Source organism: Daphnia pulex, chromosome 9, assembly GCF_021134715.1.
Source record: "Daphnia pulex isolate KAP4 chromosome 9, ASM2113471v1".
NCBI classification, from domain to species: Eukaryota; Metazoa; Arthropoda; class Branchiopoda; order Diplostraca; family Daphniidae; genus Daphnia; species Daphnia pulex.
The window spans coordinates 7,757,960-7,784,155 of NC_060025.1; the positions used below are offsets into that span (position 1 = coordinate 7,757,960).

The 26,196-nt window shown below is 40.3% G+C and overlaps 3 protein-coding genes across 7 annotated transcripts in view; all 3 read right to left on the bottom strand.

The window, feature by feature from the left end:
- LOC124202896 (neuron navigator 3-like) overlaps window positions 1-20,526 on the bottom strand; it is a 32,781-nt gene extending 12,255 nt beyond the window's left edge. Inside the window, exons 1-4 of one of the 5 annotated variants that reach the window (XM_046599397.1) lie at window positions 20,302-20,526; window positions 10,590-10,693; window positions 1,487-1,604; window positions 1,204-1,256 (exon numbers count right to left, since the gene is read on the bottom strand). In XM_046599397.1, coding sequence (XP_046455353.1) covers window positions 1,204-1,256; window positions 1,487-1,604; window positions 10,590-10,673 — 255 coding nt within the window. In that variant the 5' untranslated portion in view covers window positions 10,674-10,693; window positions 20,302-20,526. Of the gene's footprint in view, window positions 1-1,203; window positions 1,257-1,486; window positions 1,605-2,147; window positions 2,397-10,589; window positions 10,694-12,842; window positions 13,508-20,301 lie in introns of those variants that run through there. The other 4 variants (XM_046599395.1, XM_046599398.1, XM_046599394.1 and 1 more) reach the window with 4 other exon arrangements.
- A 413-nt stretch (window positions 20,527-20,939) lies between these two features.
- LOC124202899 (D-beta-hydroxybutyrate dehydrogenase, mitochondrial-like) lies at window positions 20,940-22,496 on the bottom strand. The gene is made up of 4 exons (XM_046599405.1): window positions 22,232-22,496; window positions 21,816-22,151; window positions 21,354-21,740; window positions 20,940-21,258 (listed from the first exon to the last, which is right to left on the bottom strand). Exons 1-4 carry the CDS (start codon window positions 22,493-22,495, stop codon window positions 21,043-21,045), a joined length of 1,203 nt encoding a protein of 400 aa, XP_046455361.1. The 5' UTR covers window position 22,496; the 3' UTR covers window positions 20,940-21,042.
- Window positions 22,497-24,101: 1,605 nt separating this feature from the next.
- Window positions 24,102-26,123, bottom strand: LOC124202904 (D-beta-hydroxybutyrate dehydrogenase, mitochondrial-like). Its single transcript, XM_046599410.1, has 4 exons — window positions 25,817-26,123; window positions 25,083-25,418; window positions 24,607-24,999; window positions 24,102-24,524 (listed from the first exon to the last, which is right to left on the bottom strand). Exons 1-4 carry the CDS (start codon window positions 26,000-26,002, stop codon window positions 24,264-24,266), a joined length of 1,176 nt encoding a protein of 391 aa, XP_046455366.1. The 5' UTR covers window positions 26,003-26,123; the 3' UTR covers window positions 24,102-24,263.
- Window positions 26,124-26,196: the final 73 nt, after the last annotated feature.

Genomic DNA, 26,196 nt, shown 5'->3' on the forward strand with positions numbered 1-26,196 from the left:
CAACATTTTCTAATTTGAATTCAACAGCGCGGGAATTTTCAAATTTTCAAATTAAATAAAAAATAGGGTTCTTCTTCTTTTACTTTTAATCGTCATTAACGAACTAAATAACCACATTAAAACCAATCAGCCTCTCTCTCTCCTTCCCCCCCCCCTTCTCTAAAAGTTGAAATTGAAAATTTTGCCGCATCATGAATTCATGGTGGTAATAAAAAGACGGTCGTATAATCGTTCCAACAATTTCCTTTTTCTGAGTAAGGAGAGGGGGGGGGGGAGGGAGAGATGATGGGAAAATAAGTGAGTTTCTCTTTTTTCTTTCTTTCTTTTTTTCTTGTTTTGTTAATTCTATAATAAAGAGTCGAGTTTCTGGTTTGTTAATTCCAGCGAGCGGAAACGAAGAAGAAAATGTGTTACATCCCATCACGCGGAGATTCTCTTTTTCTTATTTCAAATTTCCCGGCTGGATGCGTGACGTGGACTGGAGCCAGCACTTTAGTGACATATTCTCAGGTAGGACAAAATAATACTAACACAATCAACAACACTACTATATACGACACAAAAATTCCCATTTTTTCGTTATCCATTTCACATATTTGTAAAGTGTGTGTGTGGATGCGCGGGCTGCCAACGGATGTCACGTTCTCTCGTCCGTTCCGCCGGATTATCACTTTGAATAGCCGAGAGTCTTCTTTTCTTTTTTCTTACAAAATATATCTAAAACGTATACGCGGGGTATAGAATAACGCGTGGCCCATTTTTAAGCCACCACGAAAAATAAAAGTAAAATGGTCTTTTTGTTGTTTGTGTTGAATAAATCAAGAAAATAAAGAAGGTGAAACCGATTGGTTATACAACAACACCTGCCGTGTTGTTGTTGGCGGCTATTGTTTCCCCCCGGTGAATAGAATAGCCCAACCTTCTCCCATTACAATCAAAAAGAACCTTGTAAAAATAAGATAAAACAAGTAGGTGAACTGCGCTATGATTCAACAAGAAGAAGAAAATAAATGAAAATAAATAAAAACGAGATGTAGAAATAACAACACCCATCATTCAAATATCCGGCCTCTGTCTGTATAGTACATGTTGTTTACATCCATGTCTAAATGAAAATCAAAAGCGCCGTCACGATCTTTCTCTAGCTAGCTAGCTCAAACAACCTACTTAAATTCTAAATGAATTTTGAAAAATTCCACTCACCATTTGCGAGGCGTTTTTCGGTTTGCGATTGACGTCGGGTAATTTCTGATTGGCTGTCGAGAAAACAAAACAAAAAAATAAAAAATATAAATAAACGGATGATTATTTATTTACAAGATGATGATGGATGGATCAAAAATTGTGTGTGTAAAATGTGCCGTGATGATGATGGGCATAGCATTATTTTTGTTTGCCTACACACACGAAGCTGTCGAGATTGATGATGTAAGCCCCAGCAGATTCAATGATTATTATAAGTTAGTTTATTCGGCTGGTAACTCACCGACAGCTTCGATGACGTCGGCCAGAATCACTCCATCGGTGACATCGTTAGGCAGATCCTGGATGCGTCGCTTCGACTTGACCTTCTCCAGGTAGTGATTGGCCCAGTCGGTGTAGATCTGTCAACAGAGTCCACCAACCACACAAAACATTAGTCAAGCAAATGACATTTAAAAAATAAATAAATAAAAAAGGAGGAAACAGCTGTTTTTCTACTAATGACGTAATACACTCCTTATTCAAATTTTTGTAAAGTCTATAGTATATTTAATTGGCTCTATGTCTAACACGAGATGATGTGTGAATATTCAACAGCAGGATGCGCTTAGATTGGGTTGGAATGACTCGGGTGAAAATTTTTAAAAATAGGGCCGGTGATGTTGCGGAGCGGAATGCGGGCGATTTGAAAAACAGTTGCGAGTCGCGTCGTGTACATTACGGAACACGTGGCCAACAGATGAGCCATCAGTCACAAACGCACAAAATGTCCCGGCCTCACTTTTTATTTACTCGCAACGAGACCGGCAAGTTCATTACGCAACCGGAAATGTAAGAGTTTTTCCGCCTGGTGTACCGACGACCCGAAAATTCTTTTTGATTTTTCCTCCATGGTGAATTTGCATAAATCAATCAATATTAAACTAATAATATCTCTCTAGTACCTGGGTGATGGATCTGTTTTGCTGGGACTCTGCGGGAACAAGAGCCACCGCTAGAGGACGCGAAGAATGTTTGATCGATTGTTGTTGTCTTTTGGGTGGTTGTTGCTGTTGTTGTTGTTGCTGCGGGCGCAGTTGGGAGTAAAGATTCTCGTTGGAATCTCGGGTGCGTAGACACGCCATGAGAATAAAAAAAAAACGGTGACGATCTCAACACAACACAAGACGCGCGTGAGCAAGGCCTCGTTTGATAATATTTCCAGATGCCCAGATGGAGGAAAACAACCCAAAAATTCAACACGGCATCACACCCTTTTTTTCATTTTTTCCTCGTTTCGAAAAAATATCTCACACGCAACACTTCACGAAAGAAAAAAAATAATCGATGACTATTTTGGCCGATTACGGCGAAATTCTCAATTGAATTTCCCGCCCGTAGATGGACCGCGCAATGTAGAAATGGGCGGCAACCCTCCAATTCCATCAATCTCCCGTGATGGACGCACACAAGACACACAACACAACACAACAAAAGAAAAAGTTTTCAAATAAAAAAGTAGTGATCGGGGAGTAGTTTGTGTAATTCACTTTCAATCAATCTAAAAGAAAATCTAAAAGATAAAACTTTCTCCCCTCTTCTTCTTGTTTCCTTGTGCGTTATAGGAAAACAGAAAAAGAACCCATTCGGAGGGAAACCTTCTTCTTCTTCTTGTTGTATTGGGTTCGAGTTTATTATTATTACGTTGGACTGTGATGGCGGTGGTGCTGACCGTGTTATTGGCTGGCGGCCAGTCGCCTGAAAGCATTTCGCTCCTTCATTTCCTGACACACTCACGGACGGACTGAGGAGGAGTAGGAGGCCTAGTATTACGTACGTCGAGGAAAGACTAGACGCTTGTGTCTGTCTCTAATACCGACAGCACGGCGGTAAACCGAGATGGGCCATATCGTTCATCGGCCGCAATTCAATCCCCACTGTACACTCTTACACTTTGCAATTTGCAGCCCAGAAAAATAAAACAAAATGTAAATGAAACAAAATTCACGAGTCGAACAACGGCACTTTGAAGATGAGATGCGGGTCGCCCCTGCGTTTCTGGTTGGCGACCGTAGCGACTAGAAGGTAGAAGGAAACTGGCAGAGAATTTCCTTTTTTCTCTTTCTCTTCCCAGCATCTCTGTTGTGTGTATACATACAAGAGGAGCAGCAGAAGCACAGCCCACAGGCAGGAGGAAAGACAGGAGGGTTGAAAAACCTGATAGCCAAACACACACAAACGCAGAGAGACTCTAGACGACACACAAGCTCTAAATTTAGACCGGCCCAACATAACTATATCTTTTAGACACAGCGCACAATGCATAAGGTGCTCCTTCGGGAATTGCATTTTAGCCGAGAGGCCCCTATATTTCTTTGCTGTCATTCAAAATCAGCTGATTCATTTTGACACTTTCTATAGCGCGCGCGCTGGGGTAAAACATTAACGTTTGCCTCTCGTGTTAATTGTCTTTTTCCTTATCGTTTTACTTCAAAGTTTTCCCAATTTGAAAAAAGAGGATCAACAGCAGATGCTAGTGGAATTAACGGTGCTCCCCCATGTACCTCGTTGGATCATTTCCGTCCCTCCCCCGTAATACAAGTTTCGCTTGCAACTGTTGCGATCAACTTCATTAGCATATCCCCCCAAAAAAGTTACGTAAATATACTCAGAGAGAGAGAGAGAGCCCGTAGACTTGTATACATGGAAGCCAAGAAATGGCGCTAGAAATAACTTCCATTCCAGCTGTCGAGCGATCCTTCATCGCGCAACATCAACCGTATCCATTCTCTCTCGTCGACTCAGATACTTGTTTGACTGTGTGTGTGTGTGCAACTTCCGTTTGTAGTCCAACACGTCCCTATCATCCGATATCTTTCACAAATCGACGAGTCAAAAATCCATCCAGTCTTTTATTAAATATTTCTGCTCTACAAAGGGCATTATATCCTAACTATTTCATACATGTCTATGAGCTGCTGCTGCAAATGTTTGACTATAAGGTAAGACCTGGGTAAGACGAGAAGGCATACACCAAGAAAAGAGAGGGGGGAGTGTACATGTGTGATGAAAAACTATCCAGCACAAAGTATTAAAAAAAGGAGGGCGGATTATGATAGACCCACCACAGGAAAAAGGAGAAAAAATATGTCTGAGACGTTCCTTTTTTGAAACTAGGGTTGTGTGTATAGAGCTAGGTAATACGGCCCGGATAGTATATACACAGTACACAAAGATGGTGTCTGCCTGTGTGTATAGGAGGTCATTGGAGACTTGGAGCTAGAGAGTAAAAAGGGAAAGTAAATAATAATACCGTACACATCACATCAGCTGGTAGAGAGAGTAAGAAAGGGAGAAGCGGAAGTCGAGGGAGAGACAGGAAATATAAGACGGAAAGTGCTCTGCAGAGAGATGAGGAAGGCTCTTGTGTGTATACTCGTCTTCAGCAGGTCTCGGTGTAGGTGCACAGCCGCGTTAAACTGCTTATTTTAACGATTTCCAGTACCTACACACCCCTAACAGTTTCAGTACCCTTCAAAAGGGTCTAATATGCTACTGAAACGCAATTCAGTATTTTACTGTACTTGCTTAAGTACAAATTCTCTACTAACCATTCATTTGCCTACTTTTTACGTTTTTCTTAGTGAAACTGTTAGTAGGCATAGTTCTGTTCAGTAGGTTGATCCAGCAGTTTATAAAGATTTAGTTAGTAGTCTGAAAAATTCAGTATGTTCAGGTAGGGTTAGTAGTTTGATTTTAAAAAGTAATCAATAATAAAAGCAATGTAGGTTATAGCTAGTAGTTTACAAAAATTTAGTACTTTTGTTATAAGTAGTGTGAACAATTCAGTACCTTAGACTAGTAGGTTACAACTTACAAGGAATAAGTAGTATTCGTTAGGATAGTAGCATTTATATATATCAATGTGGCGTGCCTGTAAGACACTAGACTGCCACGCCAAAGGTCCGGGTTCAATTCCCGAATAAATCAAGTCTTCTTTCCAAATTAAATCAAATCGAAATGGTCGGTTAGTGGTGCCGAATAATATCAGTAGGAATGCCAAAACCAATACCGTAAATGAAGTGGTCAAAACTTTTTAAGTAAGGGGTGGGTAGTAAAAGCAGGAAAGAATTTAAAGTGGTTTAGTTTATAATTAGTAAGGCGAGTAAGAAAAGGTAGAAGAATTGAGAAGTAGTTTCAATCAATTGGTTAGTAGGCTGTCACCGAGTAGCAGTTACATGAAAGTAGGATACCGCCACTGTGTGAAGGACGGCTGCGAGCAGTGTACACACATAGCCATGGCAACACCCTTCCTTTTTTCTAGCTTCTAGCTTCTTCTTTTTGGGCCTTTTTTTCCATTTGATATCAAATATAAGCCGTGATGGAGCGCAAAGAGAGAAATAGTGTACACATACGGAATGAATGAAACTGGTGTGTTGTACACAGACACACCGTGTCAATATTCTCTACGTCACATATAGCCGAGGTACGCACAAGAGCCCTCGAATCATCGCGTGTCTGTACGTCTAACTGTGAAACTTAGCTCCAATCCAAATTCTCTAAAAACAAATCAAACATATCGAAATCCCGTGTGTTATATTGAGGAGAGCGCCGAGACAAATTCTGTCACGAACCCCTCCCCGAAATAGTTTGGGAAAATAAAAAGAAATCAGAGTGAAGAGAGGGAGAGAAAAGGCAATTCTATAGCTGCACATTCACCCTCTTTCTATCTATCTATCGGGGAAAAACAGATCGAAAGATATATCAATTTGTTTGTCTTGGAACGGGGGCTCAAATCAAACGAGGGGGTGTGACGGACGGTTGTGTGAGGGTGGCACACACACACACCGAAACGAATAAATTGAAAAAGAATCGATCGATGTGTGTAGTGTAGGGGGGGGGGATCAAGTGCATATATAAAAGAAGAAGATCGCGGGAGAAGAAAAACTAAATAGGAAAGCGCAGCCGAGCGAAATGTAGTAGAATACACAAAAAAGCCCGGAAGGCTTCTCACGAATGAATCACGAAAAAAATAAATGTTGAACGCGGGTTTGTTGTAGTAGTAGTGTGCCAAGTTGAGATGTTATTTGGCCAGTTGGGCGTGGTCGGGGGGAGAGAAAAAAAATATATCACACGCCTCATTCGTGCTGCTCACGTTAGTGCCTCACTGCGTTGTTTTATAGAGAGTCGCCATCAAATAAAATCACGAGGCCATTGATAGAAAGGAGCTTGTGGAAGAGGCGTTGGGTTATGGCGTCTCTTGCAATAATAATAACATAAGAGTCTCCGGTTCTCTCTCCACCCCACCCGTGCCAAGAAAAACCCCCGGAACGATTTCTTTATTTTTATTTTACGACTACACTCGGGTCAAGTTTGATATTGGCCGTCGAGTGGGCCATCCATTCCCAGTTTTTTATGCGGGTGATTTGCCGAGAGTCTCAATTGGCAACGACAAAAGAAAAACGAAACAAATCCAAACTTTTGATTCTTTGACCATTCCGATCTCTAATTTCATTCGCCGAAAAAATGGACCCAAACCAAATTTCAAACGAGGAACATCTAGAAAAGATTATCGATGACATCATTCGGTTGGCTCTAATTCGACGGCGGTCGGGACTAATAACCAACCCCCTTTCCACGAAAAAAGAAAGAAAAAGATAGACTCCCAAGCCAGGAGCTCTCGAGTGTATTTCGGGAGCGATAAGAAGTGAAGAAAAAAGAAACATATTGTAGAGACTAGAGAAAAGTCTTCTGGGAACAAACGGGCGCGGGTTATTCTCCGTCCGTCTTGTCATTGCAGATCACGTCCCGAGCCTCTCTACTCTGCCTCTGCCTCTGTGCCTCTGTACAACTCAATAAGTTTGGACAAGAACGCACGGGGATATAAAACTTTCTTTCTTATACACAGGGAGGCTGCTGGGCTCCTATTCAGCTGATGTCAGCCCATCGTATTTGTCCGATAGACTCCCCCACCCCTACCACCATCACCACCACCACCTTTTGTGTAATAGCTCTAGACATTCTCTTTGCGTGTTATGCGTTCGCACTGATGAACATTAGAACTATATATACGTACACTAATACCAGACGACCCCCTAGCTCTCTTCTTCGTCAATATCTACTCTGTCCCTTTTTTCCAGCCGGCTGGATATAATTTCCTTCCGGCCATTCCTTTGACTGTGAGCTCCCCTCCTTTTTAGTCGTCGTCTTTTAGCTAATGCGCATATGCACGCGCCCCCCCGTCTTTGATGCTGGGCATGACTGGCATACCCACACGGTTTGTGCCATCGGGGGGGTTTCAACTTCTTTCTCTTCTTTAAGATGAGGATCAGAGCCGAGACGGCATGGGCATCATGACGGATGGATAAGACACACAAGCTGCCACCTGGTGTGTCTTGTATAGGAGCAACAGGAATAATAATAATCATTTGTCTGTACTCTTTTTTTTCTTTTGGGAGAGAAAGAAAGAAAAATGTTTGTTTATTTATTCAACCCCCCTCCGTACACTGTACTATGTAGACCAAACTGAAGCCAACTGGGTTTTTCCAAATTTATTATTACCCAAATGGATGGTCTCCCTCGTCGCTTATTTTTCTATTTCTTTTTTCAAAATGAAATTTAGACTCTTTGCTAACTAGGTCCCCCTTTTTGATATTGTCTAAATGAGTCCTATTCAGTTTAAATACAATAAATAATAGTTTGAGTATATAAGGGAGGCCCTCGACGCTAGATATTTGACAACATATATATATATCTCCCGCTCGGATGAATTCGACCGGGAATGATCATCATAAAAGCGAGGGAGACATGGAATATGAGACAGGTTGCAAGTATATATACAAGCCAAAGAGCTAGGGGGGTGAATGTATATATGACTGTTGTCCGGGCAGCACAATCCCCCTACCCGTCTATCCAACCAGGGTGCTGTAAATATAACATGGATGACTGATTTAGTTCTCTTATCCGCTGTTTTAGTTTCTCCAAAGATTTCCCCCTCGACAATTTTCGTGATCAAACATCAAACAAGACCCATGCCCAACACCACTCTCATTAAGATCCGACATTCCTGATTGCGCTAGCGTCTAATCTCCCTCTTGCCATCCAAAAAGTATAGACCTCCCCCCAGCCCAGTCCAGCCCAGCCAGGCCAGCCAGAGCCGACTGAACCCTCTGTGCCGGCCTCTCTCGATCTTGTTGTTTTTCAAAAATTTATGTATGTAGAGCCGACGAAAAGACCACCAGGAGGTTTTTCGTCTGACCGAACGAGATGTTATTTTTCTTTTGAAAAGATAACACACGAAAAAATCCCTTTTGATTGAATTCCCCCCTCCGTGCCGGCCCCAGTCCGGCCTATAAGGAATTTCTTTCCATGTAACAAAAATATTAAAAAAAAAATCTTCCGGGAATGATTTCACTGGAAAAAATAAAACTAAAATAAGTTCTTTGCTTTTTTTTATTACGTTTAATATTGCCAGGAGGCATCAGCTGATGGATGACTTTTCTATAACCGTGAAAGATAACAAGAAGAAAAAGTTTCAAAAGAGAGGCTGTGTGAAATGTGTGTGTCGTTTTTCGTCTTGTCAGCGAGATAGAACGACTCAATTGAACCGTGAGCTATCTGCTCCTGTCTGTACCTCGTCACGTTTGCAGCTGATTGCTGGGCGCCAGGCGACAACTTTCTTTCGTGGGGTCCGTCGCTGTGTGTGACACACAACTGGTAATCTAAGATATAGTATAGAACGTGTGTGTGTCTGTGTGTGTGTGTGGCGAAAACCTTTGATCCTTGTGAGCATTTCGAAAAAGCTCCAACGCCAAGAAGATTGAAAACGGTTTTTCGATTGTCCTTTTGGCTGTCGAAGCTTTTCATCAGGATCTTTCCACAGCTGCTGGTATTGTTGTACGTGTTATTTAGTATCTTAGGGGGGCGTCACGACGCTCTTTCAACCCCTCTCTCTCGGCCTCTCTTGGCGGAGCTGTTGATTTTCTCACCTCACTCCCCTTGGGCACTTTGATAAGGAGCGAGCTGGACCCTATCAAACTCCTATACGGTACGGCGGTGGCTCCTATTCCCTTTCATTTTTCAACGCGGCAATTCTCCCCCAGGCAACTTTGCCACTTTAGTGGAAAGAAGAAGAAAAAGTCTCGGCTGTCTGTCATCCTTGACAACCCTATTGCGCATTTCCATTCGGCACATTCGTGCTCCCCCCTGGTAGAATTTCCATCACGTAAGAGAAGGGGAGAGTCCACACGGAGATCCAATCAAATGGATAGACGTGAGGAGCTAGGGATGTGTGCTGCCTGTACGTCTTCCACCCTTTAGACCAACCCCACCATTTGATTCCTATCGATTTTTCTGAGATAGTTCCACCAGATTTTATTCATTCGACGAATTTGGATGGTTCCACAAGATGACGCAATTCCACTTTAATAGACAGAGATAATATAATAGCCTATTATTAGAGACGGGACAATGCACGGCACTCGGTTGCTTAATAGACCGGATGATCCTTTTTCTTTCGTCATTCGTATTGTCATAATACAAGGTGAATGCTACTATATATAGGGTGGGCGAGGGGAGGGATTACATCATCCATTTATTATGAGGCTGGTTAAAAAGGGAAGTTGCGATAGGTGGTCTCCCCTCTAGAAGAAAGTAGAGAGACTGATGGACTGCTAGATGTGAAGGGTGTGGTCCCCCCTACTCTTGCAAGAAAAGGAAATACCCTTGCAATGAGAGTCCCCGTTACTATGGCGACAATAGAAGCTCATTACTCTTGCGCCCGGCTGATCCCAACGAAGGAAAGGAAAGGAAAGACGAAAAACGCAATCCCAAAAATATATAAGGTGAATGATACATCAATATGTACACCAGTAGATGGGGGGAGGAGGAGGAATAGGGGGCTCGTGCCATTAGAGGTTTTGTTGCAAAGCGCCTACGGCTGCATAGGGCTTTAATAGGTTGACATATATTTCCATCCTGTATAGAGACTAGCTCTCTCACCCCTCGGTTTCTCCTCGATGACGATTGATTGCGCCACTCGCCCTCCAATTCAACCATCTAATGTAGCGGCACACACAGCACTCCCTTCCCAGTTCCATCAGCTCCCGCCAGTACCTCACGTACTACACACACGACCGTATGGATTAAGCTAATTGCATTATTTCGCCAACTTAATTGTTGTCGGTTCTTTTCGATGTAATGACGATGAATTATACCAACAGTAAATATATACAGTTAACTGTATAGCGACGACAGCGACTATAACTCTCGTTTCTATGATGGCGTAAATTCGGGCTGACTTTTGGAATCTCTATTTTTTCTTCTGGCGTGTAACTTTAGACTCTATCATCATTACGCTGGTTATTTATTATCTATGATAGTTGGTATTTTGTATTTTTCTTTCTTACCTGTGTGGTCTCGCTGGGCGTGTATTTACGGGGCGGCCTTAAATGGCCGTTGCTTCCCTGCGATGTCGTCCCTTGTGTCATCATCTTCGGTTAGCTCGGCACACCTGCATCAAGTTAAAAAAATAATAAGAAAATAAGAAAAATGTTTTTTGTTTTTTTAAAGGCTATCGCGCCCAGATGGTCATATAATCATAAATCTAAACAATGTATTATACAGGCTCTCTCTGCGATATGTGACACGAAGCGGAAATGATCGTCAACAAGAGCTTCCGTATATTTTTTGAATACCCCAAAAAATGTTTTTTTTTCCCAAAAGGCGTTGCTTCATTTACATAGAAAGATTTTTTGTATTTTATTATTTTTTGAGCTGCAGACATTCCAAACAACTATAGTTGTTGTTGTTGTTCGACCTTGTTGGATGCAACCCAGCGAAACTCTCTTTTGGTGGGGAGAGAAGTATGTAACTTTCACTCGTGCCTTACCAGCCAGCCATCCACCACAGCATCACGAAAAAAGATGGAAGAATAAGAGTTTTGAACCATCACGCTCTTCTTATATAGGTACTATACTACTACCACCCGTGAATTTAACACAACATTCACCGATCTCCTTTTATGGTAGTCTTTCTTGGCCAGCAGCCTTTCGTCGTCCGTACATATACCAAACACCTACCTATTTATTAAAATGCCATCCATTTTTTTTATATTTTCGATATTAAAAGATAATTTGATTAGATAAAAAAAAAAGATTTGGGTTCTTTTGGCCTTTGGATGTATTGGCGCCCATAGAAAAATTATATAGGACGTGGGCTATCACCTCTGTTACAATCTCATCCGTCATTTGTGAACGACGAGGTCCAATTGGCGGCGCGGGAAATTTGAATGAACACCTGTCAATCAAAAACTAGCCAGCAGAGAGAGAGAGTGGATGTATATCTAAAACACGACAATCTTGACACCAATCTTTTGATTGAGAGCAAATCGAGTCTGACACAATCTCTCCTATAGCTTCAATAGAGTCGCAATAACTTCTTTCTCTTTCATCCAAAAAATTAGAATGCGCCAAATGTTATACATATCACATTCTATCTAAGATTGAGCGAACGTCGGTGGTTGTATAACGGATCACCTGCGATTTGGCGGTGGGTCTATTACATTTCAAAAAGAGCGCCTTTGATCGGCAGCAGCAGCAGCGTCGGGGGGTGAAACATGTGTGGGAAAAGACGCCAGACGCTGGGCGAGGTACAATCGTGAGTAAAAAAAAAGAGTCTCGGAAAAGAGGATGGATGATGATCCCGAAAACAACACGGGAGCTCTTCTCAGCAGCTCGGCGGCGGCACGGCCCTGGGAATGGCATAAGTCCCTTCCATTAGGATGCGGCCCTTCGTGACTGGGGATCTAACGCGCTTGCACACACGGATGGTATAGATACAGAAGCGAAAAAAAAAAGAAAGAAAAAATCACTTTGCCAGCAGCAGCATCCCCACGTCACTGTCTCCGGCGTAATCCCATCTGAGAACCACGACACATTTGCATATATAACATCATCAGATGTTCTCCGCACAGAATAGTTGAAAGCAGCGTCTACATTTATTTAGATTCCTTTTGATATTATTCAGCTCATTCTCCTCAGTATCTAACCCCCCTCTTTTACATTGTACAACCATATACGAGATGTATGGAACTATATACGGTGTCTAATCGTCGCATTGCGTGATGGGTTGGCGGTAGATTCTTCATTTGTGCGCCGCTTGAACTGCGACCGAAAAACAAAAAAACTGGCGGTCTATTTGAACTGGCACGCACGCGTCACAGTACTATTCAAATGTGGCAGCAAATCGACGAAAACGGCACGCCAGACTCGCTCAACTATTTCTGTACTACACCCAACAATAATAAGTTTGGATACTATACACCCGAACGGTATACTATATAGAAAGGTATAACAAATTTTACAGGTGTAAGACGCAGCAGAGAAACCTGATTTTTTGAAATTTTTTTTTTGTCACTTCAAACTTTCCTTTTTATTGAAAAAATTGAAATGATTATTTGTGGGTGAAGGGCGATTCATACGCTCGGGCGACACTCACGATTTTTGGCTGGGAAATTTGAATCAAATTGAATAACATTCCGCTCGTCTAGACATGGCGTAATAATTCTTATAACTCTCTAGATGGTGGATGATTTTTCGTGATGATGGGACGATTATTTTGGTTATAAAGGGGGTTGTTTTTTCTCGTTCTTGTCGTGATACCTGTTGTTGCCCAAACGACTGGGCAGGAATAAGATGATGATGATGATGATTTCGGTCAAATAATGGCACCATCGTCTTTCTCAGAGCGGACCCAAATCCCTTCAGGCCATTGCAGAGAGATAAATTATACAAGTCCGTTCGGGGGGGAAATAAATTTCGTCCCAGTCGACAACTCCCATCCGCCGTATACGAAACGAACGAAAAATCCAATGACTTTTTTTTTTTTGAAAAAATCTCTTTTTTTTTATTTATTTGTTGGGCTCCCGCGGGCTAGAATGTTTATAAATAATATCGCCGCGCTCACTGAACTGTGTAATAGTAGACACACAAAAAACACCCGAGCCGAGCCAAGAGATGAACTGCTGTCCGATATCAATTCAAACGAACTGTGTAAACACCCCAAAACTCTACACGTGTCGATCGAAAAAAATATACACGCCAGTCGGCTCAGCTCGTGAGATATGTGAAATTGTTGGCACACACAGACACGCACGCAAACGGGCGTCCGCTCTGGGCGAGAACGGGACACAGACTGAGGGCCAGCAGCGAGCCCAGCCAAGCCAACGACTCACACACAGTACCGAAGTCAAACTATAGAGAAGCCCACGTCGGCCGGCAATATACACGGTGCTGTGTTACACTCACGAGGCCCACAAGTGACTCACGAGACGACGTGTGGGTTGTTTTTCACGTTGAGTTTTTTTGTTGTACATCTCTGCTGCTGCTGTGCGCTAGCGCAGTGGACCCGTCGGAAGCGGTGCCATCTGCTTTCTACCCGCCAAACTAAACGAATTTCAAATATGTTTAGTGACTCAATTTTGGGGAAAAAAAGTTTGGACGGCAAACAAACACTCGGTCATACGCCAGGTGTTTAGTTATTTAATTAAGTTGCCTCCGCACCGCTAAAGTTTTGTGAAAAGATTCTACAACTCAACTTTTTAAGGGGTAACGGCCGTAGGGACCAAAAGAGTCGAGCGCGCGCGCGCGTGATTTGAAATCATGATGAGAATTTTTCTAAAAAATTTCTTTTTTCACGTGATTTTTGAATTGTAAATTTTTTATTTTTTAAAAAAAGAAGAAAAAACCTCATCATTCGCGCGTTTCTATTTTTTCCCGTTTGGTTGTTTTCGGTTTTTACGAGCGCACATTCGAATATTATTATTTTGTTTTTTCCCGACCGACCGACCGAACGAATAACAACACAAAATTCAAATGATGACCATTGAGAGCCGAAATTGTTGATTCATTCCCCCTCCTCAATGTGTGTGTATATATTCTCCCCCAGCTGCCGCTCGCATAGTTTCGTTCCTTTTTTTCTTTCTTTTCTTTCGGGTTGAAAAGAGGCAGCGGCCGGCTCACGACATTGTCGTAAACAATGGCGCGCGAGAGAGAGAAAACCGGTTCTATTCTCAAATATTCCCGCAACTGTATAGTACACACACGCACGCAGGCAAAAAGGCAGGGCCCACCGAATATAAACCCATCAACTGGCGTATACAAGAGATTTTCTTCTTCATCTTCTTTTTTTAAAAAAACGTACGTCGGGAATAATAAGGAAAATCGTTGCCAAAACGGAAGGGGGCTCTCCGAAACAAATGCCCGTGTCGTAAAATATTATACGAGGCATTGGCAGCCATCGTTTCGTCATGGTAACCGACCGCGCCCTTAATAAAGCCATGCTATATAGTCAAGTCAGGCTATAATACATCCACAGTTATTTATTTCTCTCTGATGGAGAAAAGTCAAAAGAATAAGAACATTTTGATCTTCTGTGCCCTGGCACAAAAGTCTGACATCTAACCCATAGTCAATATGTCCATCTTCTATTTTTCCAACCCAATAAATAACACACAAAAAGAAACTCGTTCAAAATACCATCATCATTGTCTAGCTTGTTTTTATTGGAACACACAACACAAGCGCGTTTCAATTGTTTTTTTGTTTTTGTTTTTCCCGAGTCGAACGTCAATCCTGACTGGTGCGTAACTCGAAAACAAAAGGAAACTATACTGCTCTGCTGAACTCTGGCAAACAAATAAATAAGTTTCTCTTTTCGGCTGTAATAATGGACGCGCGTTATTCAAAGTCGTTAAAAAAGGATCTCTTTTCGATCGTCTGCTTCCAACAAATGGGCGCGCGCGCGTTCAAAAAAAGTGGATGAAATTATATAACGAGTGCGACGCTAACGAAGAAGCCAACGCGACGTAGTATAATTAACATCTAATTAGACAAAGGTACGAAAATAAGACAATTTTACTGTATACGGGATTTAACGATTGAAATTTTTCGAAACAAAAGTTTTCAGTCGACGAAGCTTGTTAGCGAGATTTTTATAAATTTGAAAAGACGATTTCTACCATCAAAGAATATCTCGTTAAAAATGTAGGCATAGCACCGACACATCATTTGTGTGTCGGATTATCCGAATATTTTTAAATGTTTAACTCATAATATTCAGATATTTTTCTCTACTAGCTGCTGGTCGAGCTGCCGTCCATCTGAAGGAAATCAAAGAAATATCACACACAAGCTACTACATTTCTCCCCACCAAATTTGAATTGCTAATCATATAATGCAACGCCGGACGCGCTATACACATTACTAATATAAATATAGTGCCTTTGTGTGTTTGTATCACTCTAGTCGATTATTTTTCGATTTCTTTTTTTCTTCTTTCTAATATATAAGCGAGAGCTGCTGTTTGATGAATGGGTTGCCCGACAACATTTTTGTGTTGTTCACATATATATGTACATCAATGCAAATCTATTCAGCGCATTCACACAACAAGTCTAATAAATCTAGGCCCAATGCTAAAATCTGGAACAGTCCCATTCATCAAACGCGCGGCATCTTGGTGTTGATTGATCTGAATCAGCGCGGCAACTACAAACACGAGTGACTAACGAGTTGGACATTGGCATTCCCAGCACTCGAATGTATAATAGCCGGAAAAAATGCCGGACAAAAATTCTCCGGCGGCCTTCTTTCCTTTATTTTTCCCCCCGACTGGATATGATACGACGAAATAATCAGTGATTGATGACTGCAGACAAATGATAACTGCAACCGGCCTTGGTATGAATTATATTACCCAATGGAACAAAACAAAAAAGATTGCGCGACGCAAAAAAAGAATCAAACGAGTTGACATTTCGGTTGGATTATTATGTGCCGCTGGATCGTTCAGCGCAGCCGCACGGCAGCAGCTCCCGGCGGGTGACTCAGTGAGTCACGATCTTGTTTTTTTTTGTATGTAATAAAAATCTATGTGTTAAAAATGGAGGTCGAGTCACTCTCTCTATTTTTTTGTACCCCCCGGTCGATTGATTGCGTCAAAACTGTCAAAGAGAAAACCAAAATAAATCCGCCCTTACGGAAAAATCTCATCAAACTATATGAGAAATCATATGTTTATTAATGACATCAATGATTTTTTAATAATTTTTGATGATCTCATATATTTCTCATTAAATTGATGAGAATTTTCACCCTCATATTTATCATTAAAAGTGTTTAAAATATTTTTGTCTCATTTTATATGAGATATAACCCAATCCGTAGTAAGAAATCAGAAAGAAATCATATAAATTTCATGATTTTACCACAGACATTTCGCATGAGAAATATGCAAGAAACTGGTGATAATTAACCATAAATATCATGACATTTTCTTAAAATAAATCGGTAATATATCATGTATTCTCAGTTTTTAATCATTAATTTCTATTGGTATTTTGTAATGAGATACTTGCATAAAATCATGTGGAAATCAATAAAATGTCATGATTTTCCTGCAGTTTTTTCGCATGAAAAATCTGCAAAAAATCAGTGATTATTAAGCGGGAATATCATGATATATTCTAATAATCAATAAGTAATTTGTCATAAATTCTGAGTTTTTAATCATTAATTTCTATTGATGTTATGTCAAGAGATTCTTGTATAAATTCATGTGAAAATCAATAAAATCTCATGATTTTTCCGCAGTTTTTTCGCATGAAAAATCTGCAAAAAAACAGTGATTATTAAGCGGGAATATCATGATATATTCTTATAATAAATAAATATTTTATCATATATTCTGAGTTATCAATCATTAATTTCTATTGATGTTTTGTGTTGAGATACTTGTATAAAATCATGTGAAAATCAATTTTACCTATGACATTATAAGATTTTTTTTGGTTTTCTTTTATACAGTTTTTTGGCTTAAAAATCACGAAATTTATTATTAAATGTCTATCAGAAATCAGGTAGATTTAGGTGTGAGATCATGATATTTAATTATAATTATTTTGCATATTATCATTTATTAAGAGCTTTTTATCAATCATTTCTCTAATGCTTTATAGTGAGATTTTTCATTAAAATCATGTGAAAATCAGTTCCCACTAAGGAATCAAAAGATTTTTTGGTATTATTTTTACCCAATTTTGGGCTTTAAAATCTTCAAATTCATAACAAAAAGTCAGTAATAATCAGCTACAATTCAACAGATCAGATGTGAAATTATAACTATTTAATCGTCAATATTTTCTTATGTTTTGTAATGATGTTTGTGTGAAAAATCAAGGGAAAGTTATTTCTACATATATGACATCAAAATATTTTCTTGTATTCTTTTAATACAATCCTAAAAATATCAGTTAAAATCAGCAAATAAGTATATAGGCCTACCTGGAATGAAATATTCTGACTTTAAATTCTTTTTGGACTTTTACATTTTTTATTTTTTACCTTTCGTAAATATATGGTAGCTATCTAATTCTCACAAAAATTACACGATGTTTTTATAATCACAAGATAGGCTGGGATAACTATTTTTTTTAACGCGCTAAGTAAATTTGAGTGAAAGTTCTATTTTACTCTGGTGTGTTTTTTTGTGTGTGAATTATTCTAAGTCCCGAAATCTGGCTTTTATCTAACTAAACAAACCAATTGATTATATGGTATGTCAAAACGCATCATAGAAATTTTTACTAAGTTTTTTTCACGCGCTAAGTAAATTTGAGTGAAATTTCTATTTGACTCTGGTATGTGTTTTTTGTGTAAATTATTCTAAGTCCCACAACCCTGTTGTTATCTAACTAAACTAACGAATTTATTAATTTCTACGTTAAAAAGCTTCATATATAACATCAATTGGTGGTGTATCGGTTAGCAGATTAGCAAGCCACCCTGGAAGTCGAGGTTCGATTCCTGGTCAGGGCAATTCTTTTTTCAATTTATATAATTAAAATCTCATTTAAAAGCGCTCAAATTCTCATTCTAATTTTAGTGAGAAAATCATTAACATTTCAGTGGTGAAAAGAGAAATTAAGCGAGATTACAGTTAAACCTCAGTCAGAAATCATTATATTTACGCGACTAATCATTTATATTTAGATGAGAAATAACATAATTCTCACTTTGTTCACATGAAATTAATGATAAACGGCCGATTTTAAACTTGAAAATGTCCCAAATTCTCATCAAAAGTCATTAAATAAATGATATTTTGCTGTTAATCTCACCAAAATATCACGACAAAATGAATGAGAATTAAGGTTATTCTCATGTATTTCTTTATGAGTTTTAATGAGATTTTTCCGTAAGGGCGACCCCCTTTGGCGACGGGAAATTGTCAAAGCGACGAATCCCTTTTGCATCATAACCACAAATTTTTTCTGAGCTGGTTGGCATTGCACCATATGAGTCGTGCGCGGTTATTTCGTTTCTATTGAAAAATGTAAAACTGGCAAATAGGGAAGATGATGGAAGGCAGCTGGCCAGCCAGTTTATTATTACACTGTCGAGTGCACATCTTTTTGAGCTGGACAGGCAGCAGCTAAGTAATTGGCGAATGAATGCCAAGACCAACAACAACAACACATGCTGGACCCGTATAGCAGCAGCTTGCGTATTTTATCCCTATAGATAATTATAAGAGCCCGCTCTTCTTTTTATTTTATTTTTTTCTCTTCAGGGCGGATTGCCAAACTCTCTTGTCAGCCCCGTTTCATCCCGAACCCTTGGAGAGAGAGGCTATTTTCAGAGTCCCTCGCTCTCCACTATATACATGTGCACACACACATCGAGATAGTTGTTTAGAGGAAAAAAAGACCGACTTTAACTGAACGATGTAGTGGAAAGAAGATCAAGGTGGACTGGCCTATATGTCTTGTTTCCGGTTTAGTGCATTTGTTCAAAAAAGATTTTTATTTTTTTTTTTATTTTCTAAACACAACCAACTACGCCCCATCAGCCGCAGAGCAAGCGGGCGGGGTCTTTGATCTTGTCTGACTGTCGTCTATTCTTTCGAGACCCAAAACAAGCCCAGAAGCGCTGAATCTTTCAGTTGGGAGACACATATTAGGCCTGCTGGTAAGAAAAATCTACGGCAGAGCTTCAAATCAACTTGAGCGGTTTTCCACTTTTCCCTTCATCATCAACAGCGGCCCAGCGGCTAAATTTGGATGCGTACGAAATTGGCCCGCTTTCATCTCCGTTCGTGATTATTTTATTTTAAAAAAGTTGAATTTCATTTTTGGACCTGGGTGAATTATTCGGTTATCACCGAACTTTTGAATGCGAAAAAATAAATAAAATAAACACGGCAATATATTATTCCGACGCTGAATAATCATCTCGTGAAATGGGCGTCATCATTACCGCGTGGCTTATGACCGTTGGTTGCCTTTTTTGAGATGGTCCGAGACGATGTTTTATTATTATTTTTATGACGCAACAACTCCTTCCTAAGAAATCAGCCGAAGGTCATTCGACTCGTTAGTCCCGTACACAAAGTTGCGTGAACTAACCGAAATCTGGCTGTACAGCGCACGTAGCAAAAAGATTCGTGAGTCCCTACCAAAAAAGTCTTGACACCTGTCAAACAAAATAAAACGCGCTGAAAAGTTTGAGTTGCACACACAACCGAAAAATTTTCCCGGATGATGTTTTTTGTTATGTACATGCGTGGGTGTGTTCTCTCTTCTCTCGTGTTGCGCGCGAGTTGCCACATACATAGACAACGTTAGACGTGACTGCGTGACTCATGCCGAACGTGAACCAGTCATTATTCAACCCCCTTCTCTCTTTTGTGTACGACCAAGTCCTAGCTCGCCTTAATTGATGATGAAATAAGCTTTTACTTCTCTCTACCACCGCAGATAGATGGTTTTTTTCAATTGCGTCAGTCTGGATAAGCCATTCATTATTGTGGCTGACAGAAGTTAACTCGCAATGGGAACTTCCCTCTGTTTTCCATTCCGCATTCCGCAAATGAACCTGCCCGGAATCTTTTGTTTTGTTTTTATCCCTCAACGCCATCTAACGGCGAACAAATACAACAAAACTTGTTTTTCTTTCAAAAAATGCTGTTTGGGGGGGCCCATCAATAAAAAAAATACTAAAATAGCCTTTTCTAAATTTGCATACAAAAAATGTAGTCTGAGAAAATTCAGGTACACTCACCATTTCTCCATCTTGATTCCCGGATATTTCTGGTAACGAAAAAAAGTAGGTTGATCTTCGTGGGCAGGTGGGCTGTGTAATCATCTCGTGGGTTTTGTAGCTGTTCATTTTCAACTCATCGGGCAGTACAGGGAAATTGACTCTTGCCAGATACAATTAGCCAATCAAAGATGTAAGTGATGGGATGCTGTTCTTCTTTGAAAACTTGTTTGGGTCTTCGTAGAGTCTCAAATATAGGTTGGCCAAGAACACAGTTTATAACTAGGGCACGAATGATATTGTTACGCTCATGGCGTTCACTAAGCCTAAACATGTTGAGACACACTTGAGAAATTAATTTCACCACGTGGACCAGCACAAGAGCCCACAAGAATAAATGAATTGTCTAGAGTTGGAAATCAAATTTCAACAAACATGTGCTCACTGAATTTACCACCACAGTAGCTAGGTCTATCAAGGTTCATGACTACGAGGTTACTGCTCATTATAATATTAAATGGTAAATGGGGGTAGGGTAATCAAAATGGCCATCTAGGTTTAGTCGCCCACACCACAACACTTTTACTTTCTTAAGGGTATAAATAAATTTGAAATACAAGGAATTTGAAAACGAATAAATAGTAAATGTATTTTATTGTTGGACGAATCAACATGTTCAACTAATTCGATTTTCCCGGATGATCGTACGAGATTGCGTGTAACGAAATCAATGGCGTAAAAATAAAATAAAACAAAATTCGATTAAATAATAATGAAAGGCTCGAAACCGGACAAATTGCTCAGAGATGTGTTGGTCTCCAGTGCGAGAATCAGGTGATCGGTCATCCAATTGGGCAAACATTGTATGGCGTAAGCCACGACTTTTTCAGAAGGCGAAGCGATTATGTATCGATCCTTTGGACGCAATTGGGCAATCGATTGAGCCATGGCATTCACGACGGCGCTCGTGTCTTTCTCCTGTTCAATGACCGAGGAAAAAAGTAATCATTTTATATAATACCCCAAAACTACTCGACCGTGGCAAGATAAAAGAAATAAATTTTTATATATACCGACAATTCCATGGCCATTTGACCGATTTCAATCTGTTTTTCGACGCAGTTGTTGCCGTAATCCATCCGGAGCTGGTCGTCCAATTGATCCCACATTCTCCGCACCGTTCGGGAGAAATTGAATTTGTCCGAATTGAAGTTAAGGGCGTCCGTGAAATTCCCCGGCTCGACCACGACGACTTGAACGTTGAAACGTTTCATTTCCAGTCGAAGGATGGCCGAATAAGACTCGATGGCGCCTTTTGTAATGGTGAATGGGCCGTTAAATGGAGACGGAGTCCGGTTGAGGATGGAGGAGACATTGACGATCCCTCCTTGGCTCTTGCGGATGAGCGGCAGGAAAGCGTTTGTCACGCGGATGACGCCAAACAAATTGACCGACATGACCTGTGTTAACCATATTCCCAAAACCGGATTTTAATCAAATTCCTATTGAATTTCCAATGGACTCTCGTCGTATACCTTTTCATAGGCTTCGTTAGACGTCCATTCCAAAAAGCCTGTGCAGCAGGATTGGGAGGCATTGTTGACGACACTCCAAAGGCCTTGCACCGGGAGGTTGTCTTTAACATATTCGAGAGCTTTGTCGACATCTTCCTGATTTGTGACGTCCATTCGGATGACGTGAAGTTGTCCAGTCGCTTGGTCAAATCTTTTCAATTCGATGGCTCCGTTGCTCTTCTCGTCCAAACAACCCGCAAAGACGGTGAACCCAATGGCGTGCAATTTCTTGGCCAGTCCGTATCCGTATCCGGAATCGCATCCGGTGATCAAAACAGCCCGTCCATCTTGCGCAACCTAGAAAACAATATTTCCGTTAGAACATTTGTCTATCATTTACGAATTAGAATCAATTTTAAGAGTCAAATGTCTCTCACCTGAAGCGAGTTGTAGTTGGTACAAATAAGCAGGGCGAATCCGGCTCCGCACAAAATAAAATAAGCCAACGAGAAATCACCCAGGACATAGGCCAGGTAAAAACACGTGAAAGCGGCCAATAATTGCCATTTGAAAAGGTGTCGGAGCTCGGCGAAAATGTCTGTAACATATTCTTGGGCTTCTTTCAAATCTTCGGCCTTCATCTTGATACACTGACGAGCCTCTATTTCGAGTGATGCTTTTAGGTGTAGAGTTGCGCACATTGTGACGAGCAAAACAATCAAATTGGACTTGTCTCTCGGATGCGTGTTGCTTTTTGGGTTGACTCACCGCATATCGATAACCGGTTGATGTGTACAAGTTGCATGAGGGAGAGCAAATCCAAACTGGCAGACGCTAGCAGTGTATAGCGATGGGTTCGTTTCACGGTACTCGTGACTTTCCGGTTTCTAGCAAAAAAAAAACGGAGTTGAATATTCACGCACCGGTTTCATTGGCACCATTCTTATATGATCTTCATATGTGTATAGAGGCTTCGGGACTTGGTACACATCTCGTAAAACATTAAAAATACAAAAAACGAGTTCGGTTTTTTTGTATTTCCAGACAGGAAAAACGAAACAAAAAAAGAAACAGCGCAAGAAATCTAAAGCTTATCAACATATGTTAAGAAATATAGCCAGGTGTGATATTTAATTTGATGGACTATTCTATGAGATTGAGACTGAATTTCACTAAGCCCAACTTTAACAGTATATAAGATGTAATAAAATTAATGATACCCTTATCCCGTTTATTATTATATTCAAATTCGTGAAGGTACAATTATGACCGTTTTGACGTTTGAATTTCTCTCTTTATTCGTATAATATCAGTTTAGAAAAAAATAATAATCTCATTCAAGTTCAGTGTCAACTTTCAGAATAATGCCAACTGAAATGAACGAGGGGTGTGCGGTTTTATTCGAATAAAAGTTTAAAATAACGGTACAACAGTCAACCGGCTCCTGGTGTGTACTTTCGAATAATTCAAATTAAAAAAAGAAAAATCTGGTATTATAAAGAAGCGAAACCGTTACGTTTGGCCATCCCAAATAAAGAAATAATATTATTCTCCGAAAAACGATCTGATATTGCTCGGAGGCCAAGTAAAAATTCAAAAAAAAAACGAGTTTTTGATAAATGTCTTGCGCTGGCCTTGCTTAATTATAACATACATGCGAAGGCTTAGTCTCTATATTCGACCTCGCCTGTTAGATAATACAGGTTCTAGTCTTTACATATTTGGGTTACGTATAGGGAAAAAATAAATTTAATCAAGCAAAAAAAATGCATCAGTCCGGATTGCATCGCTGATGTGGAAAGCTGAGCACAAAGCGCTCGGAAATGTTTAGAATTCATTTTGAGTTTTAATCTGATTGAAGATTGCTATGTAATGAATAGTACGAATGTCCAGTACGCTATAAAATACTTCAAAAGGAATGTATATTTTGCGGCCTGTTTATTCGGTAATCTTATTTTTTGAAGAGAAGAGCGCAGAAAGTTATTTTCAAGCTTGGAGAGAAAGCACGAAAGGCTCCGTGTCTGTTCTTCGTGCATAGGCTATTAGGGCAATGAACTTTCTTTGTCAAAAGTCTTGGTGTATTATTTCGACAACCGGTTCAGACACCGTGATTACCCCCATATTATAAAATGGCTGCTGGAATAAGTTTTCTGTAGCGAGCCTATATCAATTTGATCGTCTAATTCACCTCTATACTCAGATGGACTGGAAGGACGAATCTGCATACGCGTTGTTTTGTCCGGATCGGTAATCACGCTGGATGGTCGCCCTTTAACCATTTTACAGCACTAAAAAAATTGTATGTGATTTAAACGAAATTATGCCCAATTTATTTGGTCGATCGCAAAATTAATAATTATGAGAAATCAATAAGAATTTATAGTTGGCTGTTTACAAATGTTGATCAGTATTTTGGGTTTGATATTTAAATTTGCCAATTTTCCCTCGCTCAGCAGTCAATGATATAATTTAACGAATCATTGACATTAAAGAAAGTATGGTGGCGAGCGAAGGAATCAAAACCAGATATTTGACATAAGGCACAGCTTCGATGGGAAAGGTTTGACTTTCAATTGCCATCACCATCCGATCGCTAATCCAGAGCGGCAAACTCTGCATTCCGTAAGCCATGATTTTGTCAGACGTGCTGGCCACAAAATATCGGGTCTTTGGGTGGAGTCGGCCAACTGCCTTCGCCATGGCATCCACAACGGCCTGCGGTTCTCCGGTCTATCCAGCGGCCCCAAAAATAGAAGATTCATTCAATACGATATTATACATTTAAATGACTTATTATTTAGTCTATACTTACCGAAATTTCTACCAACTTCTGTGAGATTGAGATTTCTCCTTCTAAACATTCCAGTCCGTAATCATTCTGGATTTTCTCGTCCAACTGGTCCCACATGCGGCGAGAGTTGAAGGCGAAACCGCCTTGACCGTTGCAGGTGCTGAAGTTGGTGGCCGTCATGAAATTGCCCGGCTCGATCACGACGACTTTGACGTTGAAGCGTTTCATTTCCAGACGAAGGATGGCCGAATAAGAGTCGATGGCATTTTTAGTGATCGAGTAGGAACCGGCGAACGGAGTCGCCATGCGGGCCATGATGGAGGAGACATTCACGATCCTTCCTTGGCTCTTGCGGATGAGCGGCAGAAAAGCGTTGGTCACGCGGATGACGCCAAACAAATTTACCGACATCACCTGCATCATCATGTCGTAATATTAAATGTTATGCACCATTGAAATGTGGCCAAATATTTGTCTGTGATTGACTACAAGTATACCTTTTCGTAAACAGACATCGGAGTCCATTCCAAGAAACCTGGAGTGCTGGACTGGCCGGCATTATTGACAAGGCCCCAGAGTCCATTCTCCGGAAGATGTTTCTCCACATATTCGAGAGCTTTGTTGACATCTTCCTGCTTTGTGACGTCCATTTGAATGACATGAAGCCGTCCCGATTCATCGCCAAGTCTTGTCAGTCTGGTGGCTCCGTTACTTTTCTCATCGAAACAAGTGGCAAAGACAGTGAACCCCATGGCGTGTAATTTCTTCGACAGTTCGTGTCCGAATCCCGTGTCACATCCGGTGACGAACACAGCGCGCCCATTGGACGCAATCTGAAATTCATCAATAGGTAAATGTTTAATTATACATAAAAGAGAAAGCCAAGAAGTCTGTTTTTCTTTTGGACACTATATAGGTATTAGTTTTCACTAATTAGTAAACAGTGAGTTTGCAAGAACATTTTGACATTCAAGATATCTACGGCCGTATTTTGAGTGACGCAGCGAAAAATTGTTTTCAAGAAACTGGTTTGCCATTTTCTATTGGAATTTAGGAACAGGTTGTTCTTTGATTATATAAGTAGTAATGGGTTAACTTTTTTTACGTTGAAATAGAAATATCTATTTTTTTTTTAATTTGAATCTGAAATCGCAAAATTGTGTGAAAACTGCAATGATTTACTGTAAAAATTTTTTACGCAATAAATGGCGGGATTATTTAAAATGCTTACCGAGAAAGTGTCGAAAATGGTTGAAATCAAGAGAACGAGTCCAGCTCCGCAGAAGAAATAATAGCACATTGTGAACTTGGAAAACAAATAAGCTAGATTTAAACACATAAAAGACAAGAACAATTGCCAGTTTTGATCCATAATGGTTTCCAGGATGAAGTGTTCCACTTGTTTAACCAGCAACATCTTTGTAGCACATCAACGGATCGAACCTTCGAGCGTTCAGTCAACGAAATCTCACGCGAATAGCTAGCTGTGTATGATGTTGACTAATACGCAGTCACACACATTGTGGGCAAGTTCAGCAACAGTGTCTTAGAATAAGGCACACCTTCGTCTCTGTTGCAACACAAAAGGTCGCCTTTATTTTGTTTGACTCC

Coding starts and splice junctions, on each gene's coding strand:
- LOC124202904 (XM_046599410.1), bottom strand. CDS start 26,002: ATGTTGCTGGTTAAACAAGTGGAACACTTCATCCTGGAAACCATTATG. Junction 25,419..25,816: donor CCATTTTCGACACTTTCTCG/GTAAGCATTTTA, acceptor GATGAATTTCAG/ATTGCGTCCAATGGGCGCGC. Junction 25,000..25,082: donor CGATGTCTGTTTACGAAAAG/GTATACTTGTAG, acceptor ATGATGATGCAG/GTGATGTCGGTAAATTTGTT.
- LOC124202899 (XM_046599405.1), bottom strand. CDS start 22,495: ATGTGCGCAACTCTACACCTAAAAGCATCACTCGAAATAGAGGCTCGT. Junction 22,152..22,231: donor CCAACTACAACTCGCTTCAG/GTGAGAGACATT, acceptor ATTGTTTTCTAG/GTTGCGCAAGATGGACGGGC. Junction 21,259..21,353: donor AAATGGCCATGGAATTGTCG/GTATATATAAAA, acceptor GTCATTGAACAG/GAGAAAGACACGAGCGCCGT.